This window comes from Sarcophilus harrisii, chromosome 1, assembly GCF_902635505.1.
Source record: "Sarcophilus harrisii chromosome 1, mSarHar1.11, whole genome shotgun sequence".
In the NCBI taxonomy this organism is placed as follows: domain Eukaryota; kingdom Metazoa; phylum Chordata; class Mammalia; order Dasyuromorphia; family Dasyuridae; genus Sarcophilus; species Sarcophilus harrisii.
Window position 1 is genome coordinate 580,456,827 of NC_045426.1, and position 25,280 is coordinate 580,482,106.

General features: G+C 32.1%; 1 protein-coding gene across 10 annotated transcripts in view; it reads left to right on the forward strand.

Moving 5' to 3' along the window:
• VPS13B (vacuolar protein sorting 13 homolog B) overlaps nt 1-25,280 on the forward strand; it is a 950,112-nt gene that overhangs the window by 122,123 nt on the left and 802,709 nt on the right. For all 10 annotated transcript variants that reach the window (XR_004232297.1, XM_031954131.1, XM_031954187.1 and 7 more), the window contains one exon: nt 4,656-4,780. Coding sequence is in view for 9 of the 10 variants with exons in the window: in XM_031954131.1 (XP_031809991.1) it covers nt 4,656-4,780 (125 nt within the window). In the remaining variant the exon portion in view is untranslated. The remainder of the gene's footprint in view (nt 1-4,655; nt 4,781-25,280) is intronic.

Here is a 25,280-nt window from a genome sequence, read left to right on the forward strand (position 1 = left end):
ATAGGTTGGTATGTAGGGAAGAGGAGGAGGAGGAGAATAAGTATTTATATTTAATAGCACTTGTGATGTGTCAAACATCATAGTAAGTGCTGGGAATACAAATACAATGGTACTTAGGTATTTGTCATTATTTAGTTTCAGAAGGCACCATGAGTGTTGAAAATGACAAATATTAAATGAATTTTTCCCATGAGGAGTATATCACCAGTCAGCAAATAACTGTCTTTCCTCACCCAGTTCCTCAGAAGGGCAAGTGGGGTTTCCAATTGTGGAAACAAGCTAGCCCAGCTCAGCCCATCTGTCTTCCTTTCTTGACCCAGTTCATTTTCTGGGAGGAAACATGACCTTTTTATTCTCCCCCCCACTCCATACTGTCCAAGCTTCCTTGATGGGAAGGGAATAAGGGCCTGAATGTGGAGGCAGAAGCTGTGGAACCATGTTGCCCTCCACAACCAGAGTTCTGGCTACTCCTTAGGGGTTGGGGCTGGCCAGGTGTCCTGGGTCCTTCCAGCTGGGCTCTTTCAGCTTCTTGTTCCTGCTATGCTAGCTACCTTTCTTCCTGAGTGCACTGGCTGTTCCATGCCTCTTCCAGTCCTGTGGCAGCTGCATTGTCCTGCAAGCACTGCCCTATGACCTCCCTGCTAGCGCCCTCAACCTCAGCACTGTGGGTTCCAGCCTGCATCCTTCTGACTTCCCTGGGGAGGAGCTGCCTCCCATGTTGTCACAGGGCAACCCCGGTGACAGCTGCAACTGGCCAGCCTTATACCCTAATTGCTTAACCAAGAAAACAGCCCTGTGCTGTGAGTGGTGAGCAAGCTGTTATGTGCTGAAGCATTTTTTTTCTTACCTGAAATGCATCAAATGCTGAATTCCATGAGTTTTGAAGCAGGTGAGTACAGAGATACCACCAGAAGAAAAACAGTCCCTTCCTTCAAGTTGCCTACATTATAGTGGAGGAAGACAGCACCTAAAAGGAAGTTCCAAAATTTTGGGTAGGAGGTAATGGGAGGAAGCACCCTTGCAGAAAATATGCTAGAAAAAGTCAGAGAGAGCTGGCGAGAAGAATGAAGGAATAAGTGCAGCCAGATTAGACACTCTGCTTAAAATGGAGGTTCTAGAAAGAACTGACCAATGTGGAGGTCCTAGAGGCCAAAGAGATCTTCCAGGCTAAGGAGACTCAGGGAGAAATGCTCTTCAAGGGTCATTTTCACCTTCTTAACTTTTTCATCATGTGCTGTGGAATTGTCTCTGATTTCATTGTTCATGTTACATCTGTCTTTAGTATGTTTCATACTGTATACAGCTTTCTTCATTGTAATGCTTCTTTTTTTTTGGAATGTTTTCACGTTTACAGTTTTGTCCAGTGTCTTGTGTTTCCATTCTGATGATCGTGTTCCTTTCTTGATGGATTTAAAATGATTTACTTTCTGTAAAATTATTTCAACTACATTTTTGGCTTATTTTTCTGTCAATCTTTTTCATATGGAGTATTTTTTTTTCAAAGAGTTTATTTTTAAAAATATTTTTGTTAATGTTTTTTATTTCTGATATCATTTTGATAACCTTTATTACACCTCCCCAACAGCCATCCTGTATGACAAATATTATTTTTAGATAAAAATATGTCAACACAACTGAATTATGCATTTATTCAATAAAAAGATTTCTCTTTACTAGATTTTCACAATTTCTGATGATTTATTCAGATCTCTGTTAATGGAAAGTTAGATTTCTATAGATCTTTGCAGGTTATAGTGCTTTTCTAACTGTAAGATCAGTAGAACAAGTAGGTTTTTCTCTTTTTTCTGTTGCTGTCTTTGCCTGTCTGTCTGTCTCTTTCACAGAGAGATTTATTTAGAGAAGTAAATGGTACAAGGTCACACAGTTGCATTGAGTTATTGCTGGAATTTGAACTTAAATCTTGTGAGTTCTTTTTCCACTTTACTGTATTAATTTGTCTTTTCTTTCAGTTTAAGATGATAATGAACTCTTATTTATTAGAAGTGTCAATTTAACAAACTTTATAAACAGTGATGGCTTAGAGATGGTAAATTATTATTGGCTAAAACTTGAATAAGTAATTATGTCTTTTCTAGGCTTAATTTTTGACTGAATAGTCCCTATTTGAAAGAGATGTATAGTGCTTGTTCAGTTTTTGTGTATATGAAAAAACATTAGTGGATGATCACCCCCTCTAACTTCCTTTTTTATAGATTGAACAGTTGTGGACTTATTAGAACTGTTGGCAAATTCACAACTCACAGAATCTGTTGGTTAGCTGAACCATTACCTCATGGACTAGATTTATAGATTATTAATTTTACATTAGAAGCAGCATGACATGAAGAAAGAGGTTCAGTCTTAGAGAGACTGGCTCAGAGCTCTTATTTGTGACTCTAGGTGAGTTAGTGGCCCCAGCAGTTTTCTAAGATTATATAATGCAGAATACTTATTGATATGTATTTGTGATTGTCCCTGGAAGCTTCTCCCTATACTGATGAATCAGGCTTCTGAAATTTTCTCTGGCTTGCATAATATCTTTATAGTTTTATTATTTATTTGTAAATAGTTTGTAATTTTAAAAAATTTGGGGGAGAGTAGTAGTGAAATATTCTTCCTAGGTAATATATGGAATATTTTGTCTAGTAAAATTCCATGTTAAATGTCTTAGGATATTTTCATCAAAAATTGTTATTGTTTTGTCTTTTATACTTGTTAGCTAATCCTCTTGAAAGCTAGACAACATGCAGATATAATAAAAATTAAAAAACAAAAACAAACCTAAATGTCAGAATATCTGTGGTGTGCAAATAACTTAAAACATTTTTTGCAGGTCTGTGAATTAAAAGGGATATTCTCCCCTCCAGTTCTTCAATTATTTTTATAATATCCACAAATAGATAAAAGTATTTTATGAGATAATTGAATTTTGCATAACATGAGATCCTAGGTAAAAAGTTTCTAGAGTTAGAAAACAGTTATGTGATATAGATAACTCACTTAGTGTATAAGAAGTATTACTAAATATAGTATGGTGTCTAATGGAATTTTTTCTTTTGGGGGGAGGAACAAGAACACTTAGGATCATTTCCTTTTTAATAAATATTTACTGAATTGGACTGGAAATTTGAATTAATAAAGAGCATTGTGAAGAAGTTAACATTTTGTGAATAAGTAACCTTCTGGAGATTAGATAATGAAATGAGTTTCTTAAGTTGATCAATTTGAATATCACACTTTCTTTTTTGGGGAGGTGGGGAGTTATATGAAGGAGTAATACTCTCACTTTTGTTAAGATAAGTTTCTTAAGAAAATATTTCTGTAGTTATTTGGCAAGGCCATGCTGCCCCAATCCCACACACTAATTGATATATTAAAAAAAAAAAAAACACATAATTTTTTTTCTTGAAAAAATATTTTAAAAATATTGATTCCATAGACAAATTTCTTTTCCTGAAATAGTGATTTCTGGAAGAAAGAATATGAAACTATGAGTTTTGGAAATTTTTCAATCTTACTGATTTTCTAAAAGGACATAGTAAAGGTGGTTATAAGCAAGAGATAGGTTACTGTGTTTACTAAAAATAGTGGTTTAGAAAATTGTTTGACAGTTAACCAAGTTAAGGTGTGTGTGTATTTTAGTGCCGAATTTCACAGTTAATCATTAGCAATAGTGGGATTTACATGCTTTATATTGAGTGAATTATAAATAATAAATTAAAGATAAGGACCTGGCTATACTATTTTAAAAATAATATTGAAGCAGTAAATCAGTGTTCTGTAATTGTGTGTTCATTTTTAAAAATTGTGAAATGTTTTATCTTCTATGTTATTTGAGATAATTGGAAAAGAAATATGAGGGTTTAATTCATTGAAATGTTTTGCTTAAAATATTACATTGTCTTGTTTTTTTCTAAAAAGTCAAAATAACATTCTGGACTGCCATTAAATTTAATGGCTTAAAATGGTTTAAAATATTTTTAATATGTTCTGTTAGTTTTAAATGTAAACATATTGAAGGCCCCCTTTGTGGAATTTGCCAAGTTTGTTGGAAGAGCTTAATAACCCTACAATTAATTGAAAAGAAAAGTGAAAACAAAATTCAATATTTTTATGTTATGCCATGACTTTTGTGCATGATTTAGATGAAAAAAATACAAATGAAAGACAAAGCTTTTGTTTTATATACCCCCTGAAAGATTTGTTCAGATTTGCTTTAATTGTAAACAAGATTAGTAATAACTCATATATTTGACATGAAATGTAAAATATAATTAAAGTCATACAATGAGTGATACATATGTTTTAGTAGAAAGATTGAAAACATTTAAAATGGAAATTGATATGTGGTTAAAGTTGTGGCACATATTTGTAAAAGTAAATCATAAGATCAAAACAAATATTTACAAGGAGTAGTTTGGGGATGTAAATGATAAATGTATCATTGTCTGATTTAAAAACCTCATAATTTTTGCTTTGAGTAAATTGTCAAGCTTAGGACAATACTTGTCCTAAGGAAATACTTGATCATTTGGGAAATGAATGAAGCACTGGAAATTATTTAATATGCAGTTGATTTACAGAATGTTGAAGCATCATCCTGTGCTTAAATTTTTTGTTTCCATGAACATTTGGATTTTTTCTTTTTGTTTCAGATATTTGGTTTTCAGGCAGGATTGACCTCTCTGGATTGTAAAGGAACATACTGCTTACCTGTTCCACTTATTCCTTCTTTTAGCATTGCTATTTATGGAAAACTGCTAAAACTCCCCATGTATTGGTAAGTATTATTTCCTAAAATGTGTAATGTTTAGAAAGAGATGGCTTATTTTCTTTTTTCCCTTTGCTTTGAAAAACAAATATACTGTTATTTAAGTTTAAGAAATATCACTTCAGAACAAGGGAAATTTGTGTAAATTATACTTTTCTTTTCAGAATCTCAAAACATCCTTTTATCTTTCAAGCATATTTATTACTAAATGAAGTTTTGGATAAATGATACCTATTGGTAGGATTAGAACTGATATTTGATACTACTTTTTATGCCTGACTTTTATAGAATGCTTAAAAGAAACTTAAAAAAAGATGTTTCTCTTTCAGAGTGGACTGTTTCTCATTCTTGGTTATATTTTTTAGAAGATACTTATTTCTAAGATAAAGAACCCACTAGTTGACATTAGAAACCCAGTGACTTATTTCTTTTATAATTTATTCACTGATTATATAACCATATAGTTTTGAGGGTATTAGTATACAGAGTAATTCTAACATGTTTGGTTTATTATCACTTTAAATTATTTTTGGAATGGTGTATCTATTATTAATATAACTTGTATTTTCATAATTTGAAAATTTATGTTTGAGATATTAATAAGCTCTGATATTTTTCTGTATATAAAAATTTTCTATCTTTTTCCTTGTGATGGATTCCTTTCTATATGTATGGATATAATTATAAATTGTGACATGCTTCAAGAGCATAAGTATAAATTTGCTATATATTTTTTGTTTCATATGTGATTCGTTGTTTGAAGAATTATTTCTCTTTGTTTCATACTCTTAATGAATGAACTTTTTTATTCATAAGAAATACATTACCCAAGTATTGGTTTATCATTTATTTAATTACGTTTGCTGTAAAGTAATGCTAATTTTTCAAGCGCTATCCATTGTTTTTTAAGTACTGTATTCTGATAGGAAAATAATTTAATGTAATAATGAACAACTGAGGATATAATATTTTTGAAGTAGCCTGATGTTTAGTCTCTCTTGAAATGTTTTATTTTACACACTCTATCACTAATCCTCATATGTTTTTCATTATGTAGGGTGAAGACTAGTTTTACTTTTTTCAATTGTATCTTTGAATATACATACTATATTTCATATGAATCAAATGTTACCTCTTGATCTTGCAACATGTACTGTTTATCCAGAAATAAATAAGCATATTCTAAAATAGGTACTCAGTAAGTATACTCATTAGCTACACTAAATATTCTGTCACATACATATATAATGATCTCAGGGCACTGGCATTAATTTTCTAAATATATATTGGTGGTGGTGTTTTAAACTGAAATATTCTTTGAGGCTATTTATCTTAAAATAGAATATTTATATGTAATAATCATTGTCTGATGATTTAAAAATTAAACTTAATTATTTGTATGAGGCAGAAATGAGAAAATGCATAATGTTTTGCCCCCTTTAAAGTGCTATATAAGGAATAAGCAAGGGAATATAATTCTTTGGTTAAGGAATTGATTAAGAATATTCTTCCATAAAATCTTTGAAAACTTAATTAATAGCATAAATTAAAAATTAGTCTTTCAAGTTTGAAGAGTCCTTTTGATTCTGATTTTGATTATTTGATTATTTCCATAGATGAGTGTACTTCATGATTATTCTAATAATGTTTTAATCTTTATTTTATAAACCTATTGCTCTTAAATGTCCTTCAAAGCCTATTTCCTCCCAATATTATTGCAACAATTTAATATGTTAACAAAACACTTTTATTTTGAAAATAAGAGATAGAAAATAATGTTATAACAACTCAGTTAAATTAAGTGTAGTTTGAAGTGAATAAAACTCCAGATGAAACACATCAAATAGCACTTGGGATAAATCGAAATCAGCACGAGAAGTGAGAGCTTCATTGAAGTCATGCAGCAAGTGAGAATTAGTTCTGTAAGGTAGCCTGGTAATGTCATTAAATTCCAAATCATTCTTGTTGGGGCCCTACCCTTTTCCCACTCCTCTCCCAAATTATACCACCTGCTTTATTTGGATTTTTAGATTTCACATTCCAGAGTTTCTTAAAGTACACACATCTGATGCTACATATGTTCTTCTATTTCTTGAGAGAAAAAATATACCACAGGCAATAGCTTTTAAAAACAAAGACATTTTATGGACTGCTATGGAATCCCTTAGGTAGTATGTTTTGAGTTAGCAGTGAAAATCTCAACTTTATTTCTGACATAAATCATTAAAATAGCCTTCTTTTTTTTGGTCACAAAATAATAATTGTAGTATACTGCTAATTTATGTATGATACTACATTTGGGTTGTATTTTTTTTTTTCTTTCTTTCTGCATAGTCTTAGCTAATGATTGTGATTCTCCCCTCCCCTAAAATTATTGGTTAGTTTGTATCTATGAATGATTGACTAACATTAAAAGTAAATTAATTTTTTTCTTTCTTAAATTTCCATTTTTCTGGAATTAATATTCATTGATGAAAAGCATAAAAATTATTTTAATAGAAGTTAACAAACTGTCACTGATTTTAATATTTAGAAATTAAATATTCTGTTAATGTAATTATTTTAATTTAAAGTATACTTCATGCCACAAATCTAAAATATAAAAAGCATTAAATTTATGATTGCTTCATTCATTGTTTCTTATCATATTGGTAACTTTTAGGTTACTAATCGGTATATTATATATATACACACACCCACACACACATATATAAATATATATAAAAATATATATAAATATATATAAAAGGTTTTGGTCAATAATGACAATCACTGTTAAATGAAGAGTAGAAATCTTTTTAGTATTTAACTTTAATTTAAATAAAATTTTTCATGAGAGGGACTATAGTAGAGTAGAAAGAGTTCTGGGTTTTCAGTCAGAGAGTTTCAAATTTTCACTTCTGTGTTCTCTCATTTATAAAGTGAGGGGGTTAGATCTATTGCCCTTGAATGTCCCTCCTACCTTTAAATCTGTGATCCTAGAATTTTGGGGGTGGGGTGGAGAGTGGGGGGTGGGCAGGGATGGAGCAATTTTAATCCTAATATTATTAACAACAGCCACAACCACAGACATTTATGATTTAAGGTTTTAAAAAAGTTATTGTATCCTGTGATCTAGGAATTAATCACTAAGCATTTATTAGGTGCCTACTTTTTGTAAGATATTATGCTAGAAGCTGAGGATCCAAGCATGAAAGTGAAAACAACTCCTGCCTTACTGAGCTTATAGCTTAAGCTTTAGGGGAAACAGTACACTTGTATATAAGCATATAAAAATAGATGTAAAATAAATGCAAGATGATGGAATGAGACAAGGTACCAGGAACTGGAGAAATGAGGAAATGCTTACTGTAGAAGGTGGTACTTCATGGGAGTCTGAAAAACAGACATGAGGGAGAGAACTCTGCTCGTGCAGAGGCCCATGATTAAGAAGAGGGACTCTGGGAATGGGGAGCAGCCAAACAAGAAGGCCCGTTTGACTATGGCATGGAGACAAGTAGCATGGGTAATAATAAGACTGGGAAAGAAACTTGGTCTAGATTAGCACAATTGATTGCCAAATACTGGAGTTTAAATTTAAATCTGGTTGTGGAGAGTGCTAACAGCAGTGGTAGCAGCAGCAATAGCCACAACAGTAACAGTAGCAGCAGTAAATATTTATATAGTTCTTACCATGTGTTAGAAACTGTGTTAATAATTTACAATTATTTTCTTATTTGATTTTCACAACAATCCAGCAAGATAGGTGCTGTTATTATCCTCATTTTATAGATTAGAAAATAAAGGCAAAAGAAAGTAAAGTGACTTTTGTAGAGTCTCAGAGCTAGTTAAGTTTCTGAAACTTCCTAAACTCAAATCCTCCTAATTCCAGGCACAGTGTTCAATCTACTTTGCCACCTAGTTGCCTGACTGTTAATATTGAGTCACTGGAGTTCTTTGAATAAAGGCTAGATTTAAGCTTTAGAAAATCAGTTTGGGCAGCTACCCTCTGACTTCTTGTAGGTATTATTATACTTGATTGGTAGATGAAGAAACTAAAACTCAGAAGGTAGGTGACTTTAAACAAACCATAATCTAAGTGTTGTGGAATTTGAAAATTGATTATTTATTCAAGCTTTCAATATGCTGAAGAATATGTTTAGCTTATAAATGAGCAAATGTTGAAAAAAGACTCCAGCCTATTATTTTAATCTAAAAAGTGTTCTAAAAACATTTATTATCTTTGTACACATGTTAGGACATTTTTTAATGATTTATTATGTTTATGACTAGTCTTTCTCCTTGTAATGTAAATGTTTAAAGGTATTTCTTATCATAGTATTGTATGTAGGTTACATTATTTACAGGGCCTCTGATAGTCATTTTTGACTCTTAGGAGCTCAGTTTAGAGTAGTGGTTCTCTCTCTTCCCCCTGTTAATTGATATTAATAGGTTTTATGCTTTTGTAGTAGTATTACTTATAGGATCGTTGAATTTTTGTATTGAAAGAGATCTTAAAGGTCATCTAGTCTCATCTTTCACTCAGGACAGATCACTTCTCTTGAATGTAGTCATCTAACCCCTGTTTGCTTTTGAATGCTTACAGTGATACTACTTAGAGAAGCAATTTGTTCTTTAACTCCTAATTGTTAGTCATTCTTTTATTAAATAGAAATCTACCTCTTAACTTTCATCTCATCAGTCTTAGGTATAGCCTTTATATATATAGTACATTGAAGAAATAATCTTCTCTTCCTCCTCTTCCTCTTTCCCTTCTTCCCTCTTCCTTCTCCTCTCTTCTTTTTCCTCCTTTCTTCTTCCTTCTTTTCCCTTCTTCTTCTCTCTTCTCCTTTTTTAACTGTTAGCTTTTTGTAAGACTTATCATTCAGATTCCCCACCTCAACTTTAGAGTTAAGTGCTACGGAAAGTTTTAGAAGGGTTTAATGAAGGACCACATGGATCATCTTTTCTACTTTTAAAAAATTTCCATTGCCTTTTCATACTGCTATAGCTCTTTTTCAAAATGCATTTTAAACTTAAATACAAAATAGGAAAAGGGAAAAATTTTATCCACGTACACAGTAGAACATTAGAGAGGATTCAAAATATAAAACAATAAATTTCCATTTCACAAAAGGCTATAATAAACACTATACATTGTATTCAGAATTGTCCATCTTTTCTTTCCTTACTTGTAGGTTCCTTTTTGTTCTCTGGAATGCACTTATATTTAATTCTTTTTTTTTTTCCTCCTTTTCTCTTTCTCCCTGCCTCTCAGGCTGCAATGAAGCTTGGATGCATGTGTGTACACATACACACATATATACATAGATTTATAAGTTCATATGCATATATACACATGCATTCATATGCATCTCTGTAAGACTTGCTATGCTTATTTGGCCTCTGTTTTTCTGAAGGTGAATAACATTTCAACAAGTCCAAGTCTGCAGATTTTTCTAACTCTACCAACTTTCCTATTTTTATCTTTTCATTAAATCTATTTTAGCTTTAACTTTGTTTGAGATTGTGATTACTACCCATTCCTTTTTTACATGACAAATTCTACTCCTGATTTTTAATTTATGTTTGCATCTTTTATTTCCTACTCCTCTTGACTCCTCTCTTTATATGCTGCTTTGCCCTCTTATTACTTAACCTGCCCCTTCTCCAAAGATAATGAATAATAATAATAATAATAATAATCTCCCCCATCCTTTCTCCTTGCCCTCTTGTTTCTATCAGAATTCACAAGATTTTCATAGCCTTCCAAATATGTTGTTCCCTCCTTATCCTGTTTCCATTAATCTATATATCTTATACCATTCCTGTTAATCTATATAACCTTCTATACCCCATCCTTTCTTTCACTCTCTTGTTTCTTCATAGATTTAGAAGACTTTTATTCCTTTCTAAAGTATATATTTTTCTTTTTTAACTCAGATCTGATGTGAGTCGGGCTCTCTCTAAAAAACCTCTCTCCTACCCTCTTCTCCCCTCTATCCCTTTATTCTCTTACTAATTTCTGAATTTAGAAGACTTTTCTTCTAAAGTCTAGGCATATATGTATTGTTTCTTCTTCAATCCTTTTTTGATGAGACAAGAGTTCTATAAATACCAGCCTTTCTCCCCTATCTAATTTCTGTGTCAATTCTTCCTCTCTCACCTCATTTGTATAAGAGAATCACTCTTTTTATCTTTTTTTCAAATAGTTTTACTTTTTATAATTACATTATGCTCTGCTGTGTCCCAGGATTTCTTTCCAGCAACCTAATTACTAATGACAGTCTTAGCCATAGGGTTTTCATTTCCAAAGGTAAAAATAAACAGTTTGTCCTTATTAAGTCCTCTGTAATTAATCTTTGATATTTATCTTATATTTCTCATGGATCTTGTATATCAGATTTTCTATTAAGTTCAGGTTTTGCAAAAAACATCCTGAAAATCTGGCAATTCATTGAATGTTCTTTAAAAAAAAAATTCACAACAATGTTTAGCTTTGCTAGATATGATATTTTTGACCCCAACCCTAGTTCTTTTGCTCTATAATGTTCCAAGATCTTTGGTCTTTTAGTATAGCCACTTCTAGGTTTTGTGTCATTTTAATTGTGGCTCTGCTGTATTTGATTTTTCTTTTTCTTGCTGCTCATAATATTGTCTCCTTGATGTGGGGGTTTCAGAATTTGGCTATGATAGTCCTGTAGGTTTTCCTCATATTATTTCTTTCAGTTAGTGATCAGTGAATTTTTTTCTGCTTCTCCTTTCCCCTTTTTCTAATACTTTGAGACAATATTCTTTAATTATTTCTTGCATTATTGTATCAAGATTATTTTTTTGATCCTAGCTTTCAGGTAGACACTCATGGTTTGTGAAATAATTTTTGTAGCCCAACTCTATATGGGTAAAATATAGATCAATTAGAATCATCAGTTTCATTTGATTTCACATTAGTGACTACCCTCTACTAGTCTGGCATACTTTGCACTTTCTTACTATTCTCCCTATAGAAAATTCTGCCTTATGTGAAGAAAGGAGTAAAAATACATTGGATAACCTATTCTCTGTTTGAATATGGGAAAAACACTGTATTTGAATGTTAAGTTTACTCTTTATTTTGTTATTTTACTTCCTCTATAATCCATTTTTCTAAATATGCTAATTATAATCTTTGATTTTCTAATGAATGATCTCGAACTCGGATGAATCTTTACTTTCCTTGATGGAAGTGTTTCCTCCATTTGTGGAGCTTATAGCCCAAGGAGGATTTGCCATCCTTTTGTGACTCTTTTCCATCTCTTTCCATGAGTCCCCTATAAGATGTCCAGCCAACATGCTGCAGACTTTCCTCATTGCAATGATGACAGCATAACACATAAGCCATTTATTCTTTGGTTATCCATTGGTCTTGCCTCATAATTAGCCTGTTTTATTCATGTATTTCTTTGGTACCATCATTAGGTTCTTATGTGTAATCCTTATATGTAAATCCATATTTGTTATGTGTTGCAACCTTCACAATAGTCCTCAACCTCTCCACTTCTACGTCATGGAACACTACTGTTTCTGAAGACCTCCACTAATTGCTTTAATTGTATTTCTCCTGGAAAAAATGTATATATTCTTTGAATTCCAAAATTAATTTATTTTGATCACATTATACAGTTTTATCTTTTCTTGTATTATGGGAGTCTTGATAAGTTGTGCACTTCCTCTGTATAACTCTGTTGGTTTTAATTAGCCTTAATTTGAGTAATGGAGTTTGGGGAGGGAAAGTATGTTATGATAAATTGAAACTTATTTTTAAATGAATGACAGCTCATATTCTGAGGTTCTGCAAACTCTGGAAGTACTTCCACAGTATAATTTTATAATATATTTTTGTTTTTAGAGTATCATTCTAGTAAGAAAGAATAGACTCATCATTAATTGGTTAGCTACTTAATATTGGATTCTTTGACATGAGACAAAGAAAATTACAATTCCTCATTGTTGTACAACTCTTTCTGCTTCTATACTGATGGTTCAAAAATAGTGATAGAAAGTTAAAAATAGTAGTTTTTAGACTATCTTCATGCTTTAATTTAGCTACCTGAGCTTTCAAGGTGATATTCTATTATGAGTAGATGCGAGTAGTCATGAGTAATGAATAGACATAATATCAAAGAACCATATCCTTTAAATCTTGACATTGTTTTCTTAGATGAATCCAAATCAGAATAAGGTTGTAGAAAAATATATATATTTGACTCACTAGCTCTCCTTGGAAACTCTAGTAAAGAAGTTGAATTGGTTTTATCGTATAGTCAAAAGCAACAAAGTTATCTTGGGTTATAATTCTCATTTAAAGTATTTGAAAAAAGATAATCATACACATGATTACAGTTTTGTTTATGAACATCTGTTGCAGAATGCTGAGGTATAAAAGCTCTAAGATTTTAATAAAATACTCTATATTAAATCATGTGCTTTGAAGTTACTAACACATCTTTGGTAATTTTACTGTAAAGATATTGAAAGCTATTTTGGAAAACATACATCAAGAATAAAGAATGAAAAAGGCCCCAGAGTTATGAATTCCATAGTAGCCCTGTGTTCATATCCTGAATATTTAATGATAGTAATAATAATAATAGTAACTTGACACTTAATAGTACCTTAAGGTTTGGAAATTGTTATAAATATTATCTCATTTTATCCTCAGAATAATGCTGAGAGGTAGGTATTATTATTATATTCATTTTAAAGATGAGGTAACTGAGGCACATAGGGAATTCTCCAGGGTCAAAAAGCTAGCAAGTTCTGAAGAATTCAAGTTTTCCTGACTCATTTTCAGTGCTTTATCTACTACAATACTCAGTTGCCTTACTTCTTTTGAGAAAGGAAGCTGGAGGTGCTAGCAAAGTATGAAATATTTAATGTCACAAAAGATTAATGGAATATGTTTAAATGACTAGGAAATAATTCATGATTGATGGTTTTTTTCTGAATCCTCTGAATGTATTCAGGTAATCATGTCAACAAGCATTTACTATATCTCAGGCTTTTTGCTAGGCACTAGACGGACAAAGACAAAAACATCCTTGTTCTCAAGGAGTTCATTCTGGTGGAACCAATTTTTAACCTATTATTTGTATATCAGCATAGTTTGAAGGTAGCTTGATCACTGAGTTGTTAGAGATAAAAATTACTACAAAACTAGAGGCAATGATACTGAATAAATTGTGCTAGATTAGAAGTAAAAAGACCTGAGTTAGCCAGACCACCAGGGCTTTGAAAATGGACTGCTGGATAGCACAGATCTGAGCAACATGACCTCCTCCTTTCAGATGAACCTGGATATCTATGCCAACAAAATGTTCCCTGCCTAGGAGGATAGGCTCCAGCAACTTGTGATTCAGGGTATAAGCCTCAGTCATCTCTTACATGAACTGATGAAGAGTGAAGTAAAGAAGGCCAAGAAAGCAGTATACATAATGATTATGAAAATGTAAATGATGAAAAGAAGTTACACAAAATAAATCAAAATCACTGTCATGGAATTAGAAAGAATAAACTTGCCTAAAAGGAAAATCATATCCCTCTCATTTGCAGAGACGGGAGGAACACAGGTGTGGATAATTGTCTGTCTTTTCAGACTTTTTTTAAAGGTTTTCTTGCCCTTTTTCTTTAAAACTATTATATGAGATGTTTCTCCAAGGGAGATGAAGGGATTCTGAGAAAAATTTTGGTGATTTAAAAACAAGGGAAATAAAAATTTATTTTAAAAAATGCATAAAAAAGGACAGAAAGATATTCAGAAGGAAGCACAGAGAAGCTGCACGGTTTTTAGAGTAACAAATAGAATTTATTGTATACTTTTATCAAAAAGCAAGCAATGTAAAACCAATATCTGTGGTTTTATGTAGTCCCTTTTGCCTTCTTTTTGTTGTTGTGTATAATATGTATATTATTTTGGGAAGTATTTAAGTTCAGAATAAAAAAAACAGTAAATCAAAGTGTAATATCTCATGGTATGGAGAGAGCTGTTCCTTGGCATTTCAAAGGCTTTAGTTTAAACCCAGCCAGTGATGGTCAATTTAGTTGTTTAATTATGGGTAAGTTTCATGACTTCATAGAAGCTAATTTCTTATTATTGTGCCATAAGAAATTATATAAATGTGCATCTCTCTGTATGATTGATCTCATTTAAAAGTCACAAACTTGTATGAGATACCATAAAATTCAATAAAGTTTTAAGTATTATGTTATTGTTAGTACTTTGTATAAAGGGTTATCTTGACTTTTGGCATTACTACCTATTCTGTTATGTAAGTAAAAACTTGAAAGTTAATATTTTTTAATCTAGATCAAGTTTAATGTTCAAGGTTTGAGCCATTTGTAGTCTAGTTATAGAAAACTAAAGTTGTTATAAATTTTCTATAAATTAATAGGCCTATTAAGCTTTGAGATTATTGAGGTTTTTATTTATTTTGTTTTGTTTTAAATCAGACTCTAAGTGTATATGAAAGCTAATTTGCAGAGTATTTAGATAGAGGCTTATTTGAAGCTTTAAACTCTTCTTTCCTTTGGGCTAGCTATCTTCTTATCATGAAGAAACTTTTTGTCTTGAGGCATTGCTCTGCTGTTTGGTGACTCCTTTGTATGGACTTTTATTTCAAGAAGGACCTCAATCATGCTTCACACCTCACCTTAAGAATTTAATAAATGCTCTAAAATTGTCTGTTATTTTTTGTCTCTCTTTTAAAATATGTTTCTTTGCCTCTCTGTTTCTTAATCCTTTTGTTTTTCTGTTTCTCTTTCTTTAAATACAGAATAGTGAGACATTGTCTATATACATTTACCGTGCTAGATACTGTAGAGGATAAAGCAAAAGAATAATTTTTTTAATTATTAAAAAAATAACAATAGTAGTAAATACAAAACAATTTATGAAACATTTAAGAAATTACTAAATAATAAAATCTATGTCTTTATATAATGTCCAAATATGGATAAAAAAATGAGTTAGTAGTGATTCTGTTAGAAAGAAGCAAATATGACATCCTAATGTTCCTTATCTGTTAAAAAAAAAAAGGAAGTATGATGATTAAAGGAGAAAATATATGTATTTTGCAAACCTTAAAAAATGCTTTGTAAATATTTGCTATGCTGCTTGTGCAGCTGTTGAGATCAGTTATTGGAATATGGTTTTGAAGAAATAGACTCAATTCAACAGAAAAATCATAGATAAATGGAAATAAGGTTTAGGGTAGCATTGTGGCTTAAAAATATATACTGATGGGAATTTAATGTTGCATGGGTTTTGGAAAGATAGACTCATTAACACATTATTGATAGATCTGTGGGAAAATTTTTGAATTATAGAAAAAAATTGGAATTGTTTAAATTGTACTTACTATGTTCATATTCTTTGGGTAGAGTCTCTGATAAGTGATCTTAGTGATGTCATTGACAAAACACATCATATGTACCAAAATATTTATGGCATCATTTTTTTTGTGTGTATTAGCAAGGAACTGGAAACAAAATAGATATCCATTGTTTGAGGAATGTTTAAACAGATTCATACCAATACATATTACTGAGCTTGAAGTCATGGTGAACAGACTTGATAAGTATAGAGAAAGAAGGGAAGCCATATGAAAAAATGTTGAGTGAAGTGGTCAGACCTGAAAACAATATACATAATTATTCCTTACATATAAATTGAGAGATGAATGACCACTGGACAATTAAGTTTTGTTTTTCAATTTGTTGATGTTTTTCTGATTTTTTTTTTCTTTTTCATTAATTTTTGTCGTTTTTGTTGTAAGGGATAGCTCCCTGGGTTGCATGAGGTCTACTCTTATGTAAAGACAAACTATGTAAAAGCAAATATATATCATTAAAGTAAATTTCTCTAAAAAGGAATAATAATAATAATAATAGATAACATTTATATCTTCTTACTTTGTACCAGATACCGTCCTTATCACGTTACAGTTATATATTACCTTATTTGATCCTTAAAACAACCTTGAGACAAATAGGATTAAATAACTAGTAAGTAGCTGAGGCCAAATTTGATAACTCTTCTTGACTCTAGTTCTACCACACCATCCATTGTGCCTCATAACTGCCCCCCATGTAGTGATAATGATGGAAAATATGTTGTCATTTTCTGATGTTTTCTCTCTCTCAGAGGCTGAAAACCAATAATTTCTTGATGTCTTTTAATGATTATTTAATTCTACAATGTTAGATGAACCAGTGAGGTGAGCTATTATTTTTAATCTGATTTTTATCAAGAAGAATGAACTGTTTAATGGGAACCTTAAGTGCCCTTCACTAATGCTCCATGTTAGAATTTGTGCTGCAAAATTGGAAATGGAAATAAACTACTACTACTCATCCTATAATTGGGGAAACATTTCAAAGACTATAGAAAAAGAATAGGTGAGCTTTTTTTTGGTACCCCTAGTTTGTGAAAAGCTTGCCAGTTCTTCATAACTTAATAATTTTCCTATTTTTGACTTTCATTTTGGTTTAGATTGGACAGTTTTTAAGGCAAGTAAAAATATATGAAGTAGTATAGAATAATGACAAATGTAATTTTGCTGTGCCTTTTGCTGTATCTGACTTCTCATTTTGTGTTTTACATTGAAGGCATAAATGTGTATGAAACATATTATTAAATAAGAAATAGTGTTAGTCTGATAAGAACAAATAGATTTTTTGGGTTTTTTTGAAAATTTGATCTTATGCAGTACAACTGTATGATTGTTAGGATTTGTAGTTGCCTAAGCAAATACCCACTTCCAATTTTTGGTGTATCTGTGAATTGTTATAGCCTTTTTAGACAGTAATATAACATTATACAAAAAGCATTATTAAAAAAAAAAAAAAAACAACAACTGTGCATGTATGTTGCCCTGCTGGTCAAAGTAGCTGCGAAACAGGTTTAGAATTTATATAAAGAAAAACTTCCTAACAATTAGAGCTGTTCAAAAGTGGAATATCAAAAGTGATATAGAGGTGGAGGCTCTTCTCTTAAACGTCTTCAGTGACTTGTTGACCATTTTATGGATTTAAGGTAGAATAGATTTTTTTTTTTCTTCAGTTATTAACTAACATCTCTGAGGTCTTTTCCAACTTTGGCCTTTTGTAATCCTATTTGCTATATTTGGCAGGGTGTAGTTCATTCAACAATGCCTGAATGGTTACTGTTCATTTCTGGTGAATTGTTTTATAGTTATCTGAATTTTTGTCATACTAGAATGTTATTACAATAACCCTTGATTTGAAAATAAACATATTTTCCTTGTCTTAGCTTTTGGCCTTGTGCTTGACATTAGCAGAACATTATCCAGTGATAGCATTATATTCCAGTCATAATATCTTTTATATATTCTTTTGGCTGAAATTTACCAGAGTGTGCAAAAATATCTTTAGTTAAATTCTTAACAAGATATTGTCAAGGAGGGTCTTAATGAGTGTTGGGTTAATAATCCCTAAATTAAGGTGTTCAACTATCTGATTTCAACCCCACTTATTGTGTCATCAGATCCTTCTCTATTCATAGTTACAGCTAGTTTTAAAATATTTTACATAATTTTATATTCTTGGACATTTGAAACTTAGTAAATCCAGAGGGAAGCTCATCATTTGCTAACTATCGCATTTCATGATCTTTAATAGAGGAGGGAGAAAGCTCATTGGTATATTTTTTGCTCTTTCTAAAAGTTCCTTATGATTTTCCTATGAAAAGAGTATATGTTACAGGATTTTGCTTCCTTTGGTTACAATTCCCCATATAGATGTTGTTTAAATCCTTTCCCTTTTCTCCTCCCTACCACCCCTCCTGCTTCAGGCTACATGAGTGATATAAGATGCTTATTATGAAGTAAAAGTACATAGAACTTGATGACTGTATATGGTGTGAATGAAGAGCCAAGGCTAGTTCAGCATTTTTAGTTGTGACTGTGAATCTTCGTACTATCAACAGAATTAGAAATATCAAGGGAGCAAGCTGGTTGAAAGGGAGTGGGTAGAAATGATATAGAATGTGAAATGATGGGATATCTATGTAAAAATATCCAATAAGTAGAGTTACATAGCTTGAGCTCACTAGATTAGTTGCTGAAGTATATTGTATGTACTTTCAATCCATACACACATATGTAATTGACTGAAGTGTGTGTAAATGAGTGATAATATTTGAAATACTTAGATACATATGCATGTATTCCTAAACTTTATACACATATAACTACTCTATATTTGGAGGTTATGAATCGATCAACAAGCATTTAATTTCCTGCTATGTACCTTATCGTAAGTAGATTTAAAAAAACTTCTTCTACATGAGCTTATATTTTATTGGGAGAGACAATATGTACATATGTTTATTCAGACCCTAGTTTTTGCGGTTATCACAGACTACCTTCTCAAAAATGACTGGGAAACAGAATCAGGCTCAGACTTGGATCTATGCTGGATATCTCTTTTCTTAAGTTTAGATAAAGGGATTTAAAAATTACTTCTCATTTTTTCCCTACATTTTATTTTATTTTATTTTATTTTTGGTTTCAAATTCTCCCGTTTCTCCATATGGGAATGAAATCAGTGGAACAGATATTTGTAGCAACTGATTTAAGTTCTCTCTATGTGTTGAGTTAGAGAAAAGAATATGTCCCAGTTATTAGGAATGTATATTCTGTTCTTGCTACATCTTCTGAATTAATTTTCCTTTAAAAGTTTAAATTTATTCAGTAATGAGTCAAGTCTGAGCCTTTGGTCCTGGTTGGAGAATAAGGCTACTACATTTGGAGCTTGGACATTGATCATACCTTTAGAAACCTCTCTTTAGGATTTTATTTCTATCAAGACAGAATATAATCCTCATAGTAAAATAAGATAATTATAGACTTATCATTCTTAGAGACTACTAAATCCTACTTTTTAGGATTTGCTGATATCATTCTATTATTATTTATTATAATCATAATGTTTTGCTCTTGGCCAGGAAAATTTTTCATTAAAAGTTATGTTTTATCAAAGTAGCTAATCAATAAACAATTTTTATTAAGCATTCACTAAATATGAGATAGTGTGTTTAGGTCCTTAGGATTCTAGTAAAATGAACAAAACAGTCTCTGTTTCCTAAAAGCTTAAATTATGACAGTCTGTGTCAAAAGTGGATTGGCTCAGTGATATTAAACTATAGGGCAATTTTTGACTTTTTAATCATCTTGTGAGGAAAAGGAGGACTGACTAGAAAAAAACAAACCAGCCTGATTTTAGTGACATATTCTGGAATTCTTCTGACTGATTATTGCTGTAACCTTCTTAGTGGGTCTGCTTGTCTCAAGTCTCTATCTCCTCACTCCTGTATATCCCATATGCAGCCACTAAAGTGATTTTCCTACATACAAGTCTGATCATGTTATCCCTTTACTCAGTAAATTGCAGTAGCTTACTTTATTTCCAAGGGCAAAAACAAAATGCTCTTCAAAATGTATCTCTCGCCTATCTCTCCACTTTTCTTATTCTTTATTCCATGGCACATATCTTCAGTCTGGTGACACTGGCCTCCTATCTATTCTATGAATAAGACATTCCATCTCTTGACTCCAGGTGTTTCTCTCTCTTTCTCTCTCTCTCTCTTTTTTTTTTTTTTGTAAATCTGTGGAAACTTAGTTCTTTATTTCATATGTGGTACCAGAGGGTCTACATCTAGGCCTTTTGACTTAGAGCCTAACTAGATTCAGTTAAAAAAATATTTATTATTGTATGCAAAGAACTAGGAGTGACAAAAACAAAAGAGAAAAACTTTGCTTTTAAGGAATATGTCCCTTTTTTATAGCTAATATGATAGATTATATGAATTAAGGTAACACTATTTCACATTTTTTTCTATTTTCATTCTTTTGAATTTGTTTTACTGTATCTTGATTTTTTATAGTCATTAGTATCTATTTGCTCAATTCTAATTTTAAGCAATTATGTTCCTTAGTGATCTTTTGTACTTCTTTTCCCATTTGACCAATTTTGATTTTTAAGGCATTTTTCTTCTCATTAGTTTTTTGTATTTCCTTTTTTGCATCACTCTTATTTTTCTCCCCATTTTTTTCTTTGTCTCTGTACTTGAATTTCAAGATTCCTTTTAAGCTCTTTCATAGCCTGAGGACAATTGTTATTTTTTCTTGGATTCTTTATATGTAAGAGCTTTGACTTTATCAGCTTCTTTTGAGGGTATATTTTGATCTTCCTTGTCACCATTGTAACATTCTGTGATCAGAACTCTTTTCTGTTGTTTACTCATTTTCCCAGCCTATTATTTGGCTTTTAACTCCATGTTAAAGTAGGGATCTGTTTCCAGGGTGGAGGGTGCAATGTCTCAAGTTTTCAGGGATTTTGTGCAGAAGGGTTTTTCAGAAATCTTTCTAGGAACCCAGATCTGAGCATGGTAAAACAACAGAGTCCTGCCACAGAGCCAGCAAAGAGACCTCCTGCAATCTCCCTCTGATCCATGGTCTGCTCTCCTCCTCCTTCCCCTTACACCCCCTTCCCATGTGCTGAGATTTCTGGAAGCCATAGCAGCCTGTGTCCCTGCAGCAGTCAATGCTGCTGCCACCACTGTTGATTCAGTGGCTACTTAAGCCCGATCCTGGGCTGGGGCTCCTAGCACACCAAACCTTGCTTTCTGAATTGTCCTGAGCTTCTATGGGTTTAAGAGGTCTGGGGATCTCTGCTACTTATTGTTTTTTGGAGCCCTGGGCTATGCTGATATGGCCTGTGCTAAGTTTGCACTCTAAACCATGTAAGAAACCATCCTGCTAACCTAGGTTGCCTTCGGCTGGAAAATTGTTCCACTCCATCTTTTTGTGGGTTCTGATGCTCTAAAATTTGTTTGGAGTCATAGCCTTCACTTTCCTTTCTAGAAATAGAAATAATGGTATAGGAGGAAAATATTTGAACCAAATTTAGTGAAATATGGGTATGATATCACAACTGACATTTTCTTCCTCTGAATCTAGGAAGTCTCTTTGGGTTCATAGAGGCCTTTTAGTGATTTGAAGGTACTGGATTTAGAATCAGGAAAATCTGAGTTCATATATTGCTGTAATGTCCGGGCTAGATTTCTGGAGATCATTCAGATCTCAGCAGGATAGACACCACGAGAATGGACCAGAATAGAATCCAAAGTCTTTATTGTCTCTTACACAAGTCTGTATCTGTCATAGTCTGACCCAGTCTCCTCCAGCAGTCTGCCATTCTGACTTCTGTCTGACAGTTCTTATATACCCTATTACAATTACATTATTGCAGCATACTGCATATGTGTGAACTAGAGAACTATTACATCACCATGCTGAGTACTAAGTATATGTAAACTATATAACAATCAATTCATCAATCCTCTGAGTTAACACCTTGTTTCAAGTATACTTCTCCAGAGTTCTGGCTCTCTATATATTCCCTTATAACTGTGGGATCCAGGCCACATAATTTAACCCTGTATTCTTCATTTTCCTCATCTGTAAAATGAAGGGTTTGGACTCAGAATCTAAAGTATCTTCAAATCTTAGCCTATGATTCTGTGACCTCTGCATTTTAGCTCAACTGACTTCCTATGTTCCCTGCACTCTTCATTTTCTCTCTTTTCACCATGTGTTGATGTAGACTTTGGGAAGATCTCCTACTCCCATACCTGGAATATGCATATGCTTTGTATTACCTCTACCTCTTAAAATTTTTAACTTTCTCAATTTCCTTCACATGCCATGTTCAGTACAATGCAGTTTCTTACACTCTTGAGTTGTAAATGTTCCCATCTTCCTCAAATTTGCCTGCAAGTGAGCTCCCTAGATTCAGGGAGGGTTTCATTTTTGTCTTTGTATTCTTACTACCTAAGGACAGCCTTCCCTCCTGGCTAGCTGAATTGATGTAGTTACAGATTATCATGGATAATGAGGTGTGAATGTGTTAACACCCTTTTATCACTTGAAATATTATGAAATAGGAAAGTCTCTGAGTCAGAAGGGAGAAAGTCATTGAATAAATCATAATTGACTACATCTTTGGGTGACTCTTACAAATTACAGTTGGAGAGTTATGGCAGGAGCAGTCTGTGAGGACAAACCTGGCCTTTATCAGGGGCCATTAGCAATTACAGAAATTGTTGTGGGAGGAAGAAAAGTGGATTTTTCTCTCTTCTCTACCTCATTGACTATAGGAACATAAGAACTGAACAACTCTATCAAAAAATGGGAGAATTAGTTTAAGATTGTTACAGGTTATAAATGAAGAAACAGGCACCATATTGTCCAGCTAGGCAAAGACAGAAAGAAATGGCCCCTTGAGGAAGGAAACAGTATGATCACTGGCAGCAAAGAAGAGAGCTGGTTATTCACTCTAGATAGAAGTAGCCCTGGCAGTGGAGAGTTGAGGCTTCTGAGAAAAGAGAAAATGTCAAGGAAGACTTACTGTACTGCATTTGTGAGTTGCTTTGGCCATATATGTTCTTTGTTTCCCTTACTGACATTATACTCTAACATTGTGTCCAGTATATACTTGTTGTGTATATTTCTGGGAGGTTTGCAAGGACAATTTTTGCTGCCACCATTTTTACTATGCTGTTTTTGTAAATAACTTTGCTTTGAGACAATCATATGTACTTGCTGATCACTAAAGGTTAGCACACTATAGGGTGTCTTGAGCTTTAGGTTTGAACTTTAGTAGGATGGAAATTAGAGCAGATATCCTTGAATCTTGAAGTAGTGGAAGTGCTTTCCTTGGCACATTAACATGCAAAAATAGGTTTTTAATTAAATATATGGATTTTAATCAACTTCAGTCCACGATGTGAATGCAAGCTTTGTCTGTTCTCAAATGAATATGCCTTTGTATCATAATTGGCACATATGAAGTAAGCAGGTTGGACTAGATAAACTGATCTTTAAATTTTCTTCCAAATCCATTATTCTCTGAGCCATTTCCTCCAGCCATCACTACCACCATCTCAATAATAATGAACATTTACGTAGCTTTATGCACTAAATCCTGTTCTAAACTCTTAACAATTATTATCCCACACAATAGTCTTGGGAGCTAAGTGCTGTTATTAACCCCATTTTACAAAGGAGGATTCTGAGACAAACAGTGTGAATTGCCTAGGATCTCACAGGTAGTTTTTGAGGCTGGATTTCAGTTCTCTTTTTCTGACTCTAGGCCTAGTGCTATGTATCCATCTCATCTAGCCATATGTATTATATATATCAATGATCATAGTATTGAAATGTGATCCTTTTAAGATCCTAGTACATTGATGCCTGCTAAAATAGATTATTCTTAGGACATGTGTGTCCTATATAGATAATCATTTGTGAGCTCATTTGGAAAACCTATGATTCAAAATTGACTAAACTGTATTAATTCACAAAAAACTTCTTTTTTGTTGATTTAACAGGTATTACCTCATTTTCCATCTTTCACTCTGTAAATCACATAAATTATTATTAGAAAATTTTAAAAAATATTTAAAAATATAATGTAAATTATATTTACAAATATTTGCCACACATATTGCTAGTAAATGCAGAAATAAATCTAAAATTTTCTAACTTCGTAAAATATATTTATAATCTTAGTAGGTTGGGGAAATTCTAGTAGCAGGTTATTCATTTTTTTCCCTTTTTCTTGGGAAAAAATGAACTAATCTTATTTTACTGTACCAGGATATGAGTAATAACAAAAATTACATTTTTGGAACATTTTTGCAGGTTTGAACCTTGCATTTGGGGACTCTATGTAAACTTTTGGAGCCAGCTGTTTGGGAGTATATTCTTTCACACACTATGAGGTGTTGATTTTAAAAGAATGGGTTGCTGTTCCTAAAGTCTATACACTGCAAAGTTTCATGACACTCTTGTGAATGTGAATGAATTGGTTAAATCATTCCTTTTCTCTGAACATACAAGTTCTATTCTACTTTGTGTTTTGTTTTATTTTGAAAGAGTAGAAAATTATTTCTTTAAAAATGTCAGATTTATCCTGTGATATAAACAAGTTGGTATTACATTTTGTTGTAATACCAAGTTTAAACTGAATATTTTAAAAATCATTTAATTAAGGAAGATTAATTTTCAGCTTTTGCCATTACTTATAAGGACCAACTAACTCTTTCAAGTTTCCTTAAATTTATCCTGGAGTTTGTCCAAGTTTAGTTTTAATGAGTTGTTTATCCCGCTAGTTACATTAGGATTTATTTTCCTCTAGAGTATAATGTTTGAATTGATAGTTTTTTAACCTGTTCTGTTAAATGAACATATGTTCAGACTTAAATTTTGGCTCTTGACTTTGGAAATAAATATTTGTGATATGAATGATCTTAACTTTTTTTTTTCTATGTACCTTTAAAAAGGAAGTTTTAGTCATATTTTTTAAAATTGCTTTTGGTTTGCATGTGGATTAGTAGGTCTTTAAAATGTTAATTTTTAATCTCAGTTTATAGTGTAATTTTCTGCCAAATACATATGAAATTATTAAA